The following is a 9,985-nucleotide window of genomic DNA, read 5'->3' as shown; positions in this document are numbered from 1 at the left end:
TTGCCTCTTCTATGGCTATAGGTAGTGAGGCTGTTGCTTGGTGGCTGATCTACTCTGCGAACAGCTCCAGGAAAGCTGCCTTTGCTTTGACGATCGAAGGCAAAGATTTTTTTAATTACTGGCCTGGCGCAGAGTAGAAAAGGCTCTGGCTTTGCCTGTGGGTATTCATATTGACTTGAGTGTATGATGTTTTAATGAGCCCTGCCTCCTGAATGATTTGTTACAACTGTGTATGCTTAAAGGACTGATTTGTTTGTATTTTTTTTTTCCCCAGTGCTTTCAGTGGATGGATTGTCTGTTGACTCTGAGGCGGATTTAAGGTTTTTTTCCAGACAAACCAGGATGTCAAAAATCTCCAAGGCAGCAAAGGCGGTGAAGAAACTGGATTCAGGCAATGTAATCCGGGCTATAGTGAGGTCAGGACAGGCTGCTCCGGGTCCCCCCCTGGGCCCCATCCTGGGACAGGTAAATTAACATCTATTTCACTTCATGTTCTTTCAGTTTGTTCAGAGTAGTCTTGAATATTAACCCAATTGTGGGAGCCTTGCTTCGTTTTATTAGCCAGCCTCTCTCTCACAGCTTCCATTAACTATCAGGGAGTCCAATCTTTTCCTATTTTCACTTTGCCAATCACACACACACCCCCTCCCCCCCCCATCTCCCTCGGTGACCTCACGCTGCGGCTCCACATACACCTCCATCTCCTCCTATAGCACTGTTTAGATATCTTATTCTAGTCGCACATTTCTAGCGCGCAGGTGTGTGCCACACACTTGCCTCCGCTTGCAACACTTTTATCAGTTTCCAGGCTAAAGACACTAACGCCTCCATCAGCACCAGCTGTCTATAAACATTAGCTTCACTTCTCACAGATCTGTAGATGAAATTGGACTGAACGTTTGATGGTTTCAGCCTAAATTCTAATGTTTGTCTTTCTGCTTCAGTTGCTCCGCAGAGACAGCTGAGATTGTCTGGGTTTTGTTATTACTCATGGATGCACAGCTGAAACTTTTTCTTCACTGATGCCAATTTAAACCAGAAAAATGTATGTGCTTGCTGCTGCTACAGTAACAAGAAAAGTCAGCAGTCCTCAAACAATGAGTGCTAGGCGAGGTACTATATTTTCTCTGAAGAGAAAAAAAATCTTTTGTGTCTCAGATGTGTTTTTTCGACAGTTCCAGAAGATATAGAAAGTCTGCAAAACCCCAATAGAGGCCGGAGGTGTGGAATTTGACTTTTCTTGACTATACATTAAAAGGTTTTGGCTTTGATGACTTTGGTCCCACCTCCCTAAAATGCAAGGGGCAATATTTATTAAACACCTCAGCGTGCCATTTTAGTCTCAAATGCTGAGGATTTGTGGAATTTATCCCTGATCTCTAACTTAAGAATCAAACCTATTTATCAACTTTTTGCAAATCTAAGAATCACTCCTACTCCTCCAAATATTTAAGAGGCCCCCATAGCAAGGGCGAAGCTAGATGGGGGGGTCAGTGGTAGCCATGGCAACCCTTAGCTAGTCATTGGCCAACCATGTGGCCACCCCTACTATTTTTCCCAATTTTTTAAATATATTTTTCATATTTTAACAATTACTTGACAACAAAAACCATGTGGTTAATTATACACATCATTATACTAACATTAAAGATTATAATTCCTGCTCTTTTCAGAACTAGATTTTGTGTTATATGGGGTAAAGAGAAAATGTTGTGTCTCTGAAAGTCACCTAGGAGTCTTCAGTGAAATCATAGATAAATTAATATTTTAATAAAAACTTAATAATCAATTTATGTAGATATTAGTACTTGTAAATATCAAGTTTATGCAGAATAATTTTTGACAAAAATAGGTAAGTAATGACAAAGGAAGATATGTTCTCTCCAGAACTCAAAACTGAAAGAATTGTATCCACTATATCTTTTATCTAGAAAGCACAGATGTTTAAATATATTTGTTAGCAAAGGTTGTGGGAAAGTATTGTTTGTCTTTATTTAGAAAATATGGATGTTGTGCTTGTTAATTTCCCTGTTGCAATAGTGTAGATTGACCTCGAGGTTCTGGCGCCTATCCTCTTTCGGCCACCCCTCAGTGTACATTGGTTATTACCATGGCCACCCGTATAAAAAATTTTCTGGCTACACCTCTGCCCCATAGTTGTCTTAAGTGGGTCGGAATTTCCAATAGAGGGTGGTATTGAGGCGAGAGAGACGTTAAGACGTCCCAGGAGCTAAATACGTGTCGGTTTTGACGACACAAAGCTGATCAAACAGTATCGTTTGGACAGAGAAACGGTAGGATTTGTATCACGGACCCAATAAGGTACGTGATCTCACCATTAACAACTTGCAGCAGAGCTTCATGCTGGAATTAAAAGCCATTACAATAGATTTAGCTATGATAAAATAAGTCGTCACTCAAGCGTTAATAAAATAAGGAAATGAGAAAACCAAGTTGTTGCTGTTTGTTAGAAATGCATGTAAAAGACACAAATAACTCATAGCTAGTCAGCACTTATGCATTACATTACAGCATGTCTGCCTTTTTTGTCCAAAATGAACTCCTCTAAGCCCATTAAAAAATAAATAAATAATAGTCCTGCACATTACTGGTAAAATTTCTCTGATTGCTGTGATTTCAAAGTTAATGCTCATAAATGAGCCACATAATAATGATAAACATGTCTGTTCCCCCTGCTGTGTAAATGCCAAAAAAGGGATTCAGTATACTTTTTGGTTTGTACATCAACAGGTCTAGAAAAACTTTCTCATCAGACAATAGCACTTTTTAGCAACATAGAGACATTTTTTGTTTTCCAAACTTAGGTGTTTTTCAATAGGTCCACCAGATTTTATTTAGGTGCAATTCTTGAGGTAATGCTGGAGCATCACAGCAATCATCTGAACAGCTCCATTAAGCATTTGGGCAATTCAATAAACTTAGAAGTGGCATACCGGTAATCTAAAATTCAATTTAGAGCAACAGGTACTGTCATAAGGCACTCTGAGATTCACACAATTTGCTAAGTAACTTTTGGTAAATAACTTTCAAGTCGAACTTTCAATTCCAGTCTTAAGAGTGATTTTAGGATTAATTCTAAGAAGTTTGTTAAATACAGCCCTAGATTTCTAAATTGTGAAAAAGAAAATGAGACCGAGATTAGCTTATTCTGACCTGTAAGTAGAACAAAAAAATTCTGGTTCTGGTTTATTCTTTTACTGCTGAAGCTGTTCTATTGTTGTTTTGGACGCCGGCTTTGGGTCCTTGTCCTGCTTGAGGAAATTTTTCTTTACTTTTAACTTGACTACTTTCAACTAGCATGAGGCTAATTTTTTCAATGGTGCAGATGGTGTTTAGAACTGTTTATTGTCCCTACTCATTAACTATAACCCATGAACTAGTAGAGTTGACCTACCCAGAAGCATGATGCTGCCACCTCTGTGCTTTACTTAGAGTAAGGGGACACTTACACTGTGACACATTTTAACATGTTTTTAACGTCTTTATCCAAACTCAGAGCCTAAAGGAATTTTAAGTACAGAGGAATGTTTTCACATGAATCCTGTTGCTCTTTAAATGGCTCTAAAGGCATGATGGGAACCTTCTTTCTCTGCTTTTTCTCCAATGATTTCATCAGTTTTTAAGGGGCGCCCAGGTCTTAATATCGTCCGTGACGCTCCATGTTTTCTCTTTTTAGTCCCTTATAAATCTTTGTACCGACATTGATGCCCTTTGATGATGTGACGGAGTAAATGTCATAATAGAGAGCATTAGAACGGCAGTTTATCTGGGTTAATCAGAGGCCTTTTAAATGATGGCAGGTTTATACAGACTCATACTTAGCATGGGTGAACATGTGTGTGTAACATCCCCACTTATAAGTAGAAACACTTATTTAAGCACTTTCTAGAATTTTAACTGTATAGGATTTATTACACGTTTATATTTCATTTATGTCACAAACACTTCTTTGAAGATGTTTTATATCTGTCACTGTTGCTTTAAAATCATTCTCGTGAAACTTTTATTTTATTTCTCACCGTAAAGGAGCAATCTTCCCCTGCTTTTACAGCCATTGCGCTATTAAAAGTTGATCGTCCCTTTCCAGATGGAATGAAAGCAGCTGCTCGCCTCGTGTCTGCACATACAAATGATGCAGTTAACCTCTTTAATGGACAGTACTCATCAGCCCTGAACGCCGCTGCATGTTCTGAAACCAGATCAATTCTCGCACTTAATCCTTCTGAGGGACTTAATGGTGACACACCAGACAGCGGGACGGAGATGTGAACAAAAACGGCAGAAAAGAGATGTGAAACAGCAGATAAATGAGCTGAAATTATCACACGCTTCTTTTCTCTTGTTTATAGCCAGCTTCTCCTCTGTTATAAGATAGTAAAATTCAACTGAAACCTTTTTTTCTTACTTTGTCTCATCAGAAAAACGTCTCGAGCTACACAGCCAGACACAGCTGATTAAAGCAGTTGCCAAGAACAGATAATTATGCTTCAAATTATAAGACAATGGGCATCTGTTCTAAAACGCTGGTGTTATTTCTGAGGACACTGACTGAAGGACGTCTGAGCAGCAGAGACTGGGAGTGAAATTACACACACCCAGCTGAGATATTAAATATTTCACTCTGCTCCCACCTGTGGATTAAGATACAAGCATTGCTAAATGATGCGTCTTATTCCTACATGACAGGATGTTGTAGCCGTAATGAAGGCTCAAAACGAGACAAGAGTAATTTGGTTGCGTTGTGGAAGCAGATTGTCGGTTTTATCCCAGCTTTCTCTGGGGACATTTTCTTAGCCACCCACTGAATAATTGTAGCAAAAAAGGCTGTTTTGTCGCCGTTATCACAACCACGAGCGTATATTAAGCAACTCATCCTTAGAAATATGCCTTTTATGTCTGCTTTATATGCAGTAATATTCAACATATTTCATGCGCAGTTATAGGAAAAATTTAAAAGAAAACTCTTGTAAATGATTTGTCTGTGTATCTTTGCATGCAGAATAAAAGGAGATATTTCTGATCTTGCTGAATTGATTTTCATTTTAAGATACAATACTCTTCTTCTAGTTTAGGGAAGGATGAGGACAGACTTCTATGTCTATAAAGACAGAACGATGACCCAGTGGAAGGAGAAAGGCTGAATGGGAGTACAGACACGACGTCAGCGGTTCCAATAAAGATTTTAGTATTTTTTTTTTTACTTTTTTCTTTGTGGATTTTATTTAGATAGCTTCATGTATCAGGGCCTATTATAATGATGTAGACTTATTCAGAATTAACCTCAAATGCACTTTCCAGTTCACGATTGTATATCTAATAAAAATTGCTCCAAAATAGAAAATTTATCAGTGAAAAACTAAGCACACCCTCTCTCCTTTCATAAGATTTAGGAGGAAAACTTAGTAAGCCGATGCTGCTATCTGAAAGTGTTTGATCTGTAAGTGTGGTTGCCTTTAGGGAAGCAGGATTTTAGGCAGTTTGTCGCTTTGGAGCAGAGGTGGGGTGAGCAAGTCCGGTCCTCGATATCTACCATCATGCAACTTTTAGATGCATCAATGGACCAACACGTCTGAATCAAATGGCTGACTTCCCTCATCAGCAGGTCATTCAGCTTTGCAGAGCCCTGGTAATGAGCCATTGGACTGATTTATGTGTGCTGGAGAAAGGGTACATCTAAAGGTTGCAGGATCATAGCTGAAGGACTTTCTTTAGAGCTGACAGATGTGACCTAAGAGAGGATAAAGCTGTGAAGACATCAAAACATTAGGGAATCTATTGTCGCTTCCCATCATCTGGCAACAATATTATATTGTTTATTATTGTAGAAAAACTTTGGAGAGATAAAGACCTCACACTATATTTCAAGCACAATGGGGAAAAGGTGATGATTTGGGCTTTTTGTTGACCCACAGAACCCGGGCTTTTTATAGTTATCCCATCAAACCTGAATGAGTTAATTATGAGGCATCTGTTATGAAGCTTGATTGTAATTGGGTCATGTCAGCAATTAAGTGTGTTGTAGAAATATAAACAGGTAAACATTTCTTCACAACTGTGAATAAGACTTTATTTAGCAGAAATAAAATCTTCATTTTGTTATGTACATTGTAGCATGTCCCCCATATTTTTTCTTTATTCCAGCTAAAATTTTGTTTTCCCCGATTGAGGCATAGTTTTTTTGTCCCCAACATAAAACCGAAACAGAATTATTGTACCTTTTTTTTCCGTTGATAGTGTGAAATGGCACCACAATTATTCTTATGACATCAAATTAGTTGATAATGTTGTTATACTCTAATTATCATAGCTATAAATCTTCTTATTAAAAAGGTTGAGCAAAGCTACCTAGATAGGAAAGAAATTTGGGATGGAGCTTTTATTTCCATGATTGTCATTTCTGAGCTGCTCAAACATCAACTGACTAAAGGTTCTTTCCTTTGCTACAACCTTGTGACTTTGGTAGAAAAGGTCCAAATATGCACTGCAGGTAGGTGGTCTCTTCTTCTTTCCTGTCACCTGAAAAATCATAATTTGTTTTCTTACCTAGGCCCCGAGTGGGCTCTCGCTTCAGCTGTCAAGCATCCACCACCCACCCGTGGTGAGCGATTGGAAGATAGAGCCCTCCTGCAGAGGGTAAAAGCTCAATTCATCCTGATTTTTTTGTATGAATCCAGACACTGAAAGCTGGGGCTCCCAATCCAGTTGGCTTTTAGGGGTTCTTACACAGGAGCTGTCAGAAAGGTTTCCACAGGGATGATGGCTTGTCACATTTTGGGCTGTTCTGATTATAAATGAATAATCAGCATAAAAGTGTTGGATGATTAATGAATAAAGTAGAGTGTGAGTTTTATACAGTTTTTAGGCTTCTTTCCCTCAGATTTGTTCAGCATCGGGGTCTAAACCTGAGATTTATGTGATTAAGACAGGAAGACTGTAACACCACAACATCAGTGCAAATGATTGATTACGACCATCCTACCCTCTCACAAGTCCACTAATCAATATTACTTAAACAAATAAAATTATTTATCAGATTTTTGGTCAAATTTCTCTGATTTCTGTATAGAGATTAAGATGAACGAGCTCCATGGCGCCATTGGTAGGTCTGACTAGTCCAGGGGTCGGCAACCCAAACTGCTCAAAGAGCCACATTGGACCGAAAAAACATAAAATCAATTTATCTGGAGCCGCAAAAATGTAAAGGCTTATAAATGCCTCTTATGGCAACACGGGCTCTAAGTGTATTATCCCAATATATAAAATGACTATGTGGGCTTAAATATATAATACGCATTCAAGATTAACTGTTTATCCTTGAGCAAATATCACATGGCAGCATGAGGTGATGGATGGACGCTGGTGATCTCTATTGCTATGATGCAAATTATTGTTTACATTTATTTATTGTACAAATGTTTACAGCATTGGAAAACATAACATGTTTTTTTTTCTTGACCTTCTGCACACCATATTAAAACAAAAAAGAAAAATCCATTTTCATAAATTTTTGAAAAAGCTCCTGGGAGCCGCGGGTTGCCGACCCCTGGATTAGTCCCTTGAAGAAATAAGAAAGAGAAGTGTTTAACGTTATGGTTAGATTAAAGCTGCAAAAAAATGTAGCTTTTACATGGAATGGTTATGTTTCTATGACAGAATTTGACAGTCCAAAGTCGACCTGAAGTGATGAAAAAGCATAACTCTGGAACCATTCAATATGATGGCAGGTTGCTAAAAAATAGTGTTAATATTGTGAAAGGCGCATTGCTGCAGAAATACTTCAACCCATCCGATAGTTTGCACTACTTTTTTGCTGTGAAGGGGATAAGTAATAGCTGAAATGGCTGTAAGACTGATGGGGGACAGCTGGGCTGGCCTGACTGCTCTGAATGATTTAACTGTATGCTTTGCCATTGAGAGTAAAGGCATCAGAGCGGCAGATGGCGTCTCACATTGAGCCTGGTTCTGCTTCCTGTTAAAAGGGAGTTTTCCTCTCCCCTGTCACTACAAGCTGGCTTGGTGTGAGGGATTGCTGAAGACTTAATGATTCAATGCAATCAGCTGGTTTTCCTTAGATAGAAAACTTTGAATCAATCTGTATGATCTGATTGATTTGTCTCTGTAAAGTGCCTAGAGATGACGTGTGGTAAATTAGCGCTATAGAAATGAACTTAATTTAATTAAAAAATTTGATTGAAACATAAACGATGGGCCTCATGTAAGAAACGTTCAAACTCATTTATTCTTTGTTAAATCGTTCATACAAGTGATTTAGGAGAAAGTGTCAAATTTACCGTTTTTTTTTCTAATACTGATCTTCACTGAGGTACGGGAAAAATTTTACCCGAGTTCCAGACTTGACGTTGGAGTCTTTTGCAGTCAGACAGCTGTTGTCCAAACCTAGTTTTTCACTAAATTACTACATTCTTAGAAGCAGTTGTCCATTTTATTTGGCTACACCATTATATATTATGCAACTCTGTGATTATAAATAAAAATGTTATTCATTGCAGTCTTGTGTTAGCCTGTTTGGCCTGTTGTTCTATTTTAGTTTATGTTTTCCAGCTGTGGACTTGTCCTTGTTGTCTCTTTGAAATCTTACCTAATTAAATGGAGTCGCCATAACGGACATCAGAAGTGAGGAAAAGTAGAATTGAATGAAGGAACTGAGATTGGTTTTCCCAAATAGTTTTTGCTAGTTTGGCCATGACTGCTATCCATTCAATTCAAGCTATTTTTTTTGTGTAAGTTGCACATCTAGTTGGGGCTCATAGCAATATTTGCAAAACTTGGCTGAGAAACCAACCGTACCTTCTACTACTTTACATGTTTATTGATTCGATCAATTGCTTATTGCCTGAATTCACAATATGTGATTTATCCCAATTTCTGCCATAAAAGGTGTTTCTCCTTACACCAAAGCAGACTTGCTTTGTCAGATTGGTTTTGTTTTTCACGGGAGCCAGTTTAAACCAGTTAGGAGTTGAACAAGTCTTCGGTGTGAGTGGCAGTTTCGAGATGATTTAAAGCAGAGTTTTTGTTAAATATGAAATGCCAACACTAAAGGGCGGATTATACTTCTGCCACCGCACACATCAAATGTCGCTTTGGTCTGGTTGTGAACCAGTTTAGCTGGTATGCCTCTGCAACGTCGGTCTGGAATTTCTAGGGACGCGCAGCAGTTTGCCGCCAAAGAACCTCTTAAGCGGCGCTGGCGGGAGTGTTTATTTTCCAAAACAACATCTCTGAGTACAAGTGGTTGTATTTCCGAACCTCCTCGATCAACCTTTCGTCGTGGTTATCCATTGTTGTTATTACTCCTCGTTTTTTACTCCGGCACCGGATCAAGAAGGACGACCACACAGACAACCGGAAAGACATGTCGCTTCGGCTTGAGGTCTGCGCCGGTTTGCGTCCGATGCGTAGTCAGGATTTTTTTTCGGTGCGCGACGACGGTTGCAGAACCTCTGCGCGGGGGGCGTGGTGAGGCACAGAGGCAGATTTGATGGTTGCAGAGGCTATGCATCAGAATTATTAATTGGCCTTAATGCTGTGCTCTCACTGAACCATTTTAACCACCAAAAAGCCAGTAAATGAAACAATGAAACTGTAGCTCACCACAGCACATGTGCACATGCACAGAAAAAGATAGCTAACGGGACGAGCATGTAGGACAGCCTTATGTAAACATATCAACAGAACAGTGGTGTCCAAAGTACACACATTTGTTACTTAAAGGAATAGTACACCCAAAACATGATTAGCCTTCATTTTCTACTCACCCCCATGCTGAACAACACCCTGGAGTACTTTTTTGATATCTCAAATGCATCTGGAGATCTGGGAGGCTTCTTGCTGTCTGCTGACATTCAAATAATGGAGGTCTATGGTGACCGAGACAGAAAGGTCCATAAAAGTCCACAAAAAACGTGTCAAGTGTCCTGAATGGGTAGCATCCAGAATTTAC

At 39.1% G+C, this 9,985-nt stretch overlaps 1 protein-coding gene across 1 annotated transcript in view; it reads left to right on the top strand.

The window, feature by feature from the left end:
- Positions 1 to 9,985, top strand: part of mrpl11 (mitochondrial ribosomal protein L11) — a 101,883-nt gene that overhangs the window by 35,310 nt on the left and 56,588 nt on the right. The window contains exon 2 of the mRNA XM_015387106.1: positions 275 to 465. Within this exon, the coding sequence (XP_015242592.1) occupies positions 343 to 465 (123 nt within the window). The 5' untranslated portion in view covers positions 275 to 342. The remainder of the gene's footprint in view (positions 1 to 274; positions 466 to 9,985) is intronic.

The sequence above is a fragment of the Cyprinodon variegatus genome, unplaced genomic scaffold (assembly GCF_000732505.1).
Source record: "Cyprinodon variegatus isolate N-32 unplaced genomic scaffold, C_variegatus-1.0 Scaffold385, whole genome shotgun sequence".
In the NCBI taxonomy this organism is placed as follows: Eukaryota; Metazoa; Chordata; class Actinopteri; order Cyprinodontiformes; family Cyprinodontidae; genus Cyprinodon; species Cyprinodon variegatus.
This window is presented reverse-complemented; position numbering and strand designations above follow the sequence as displayed.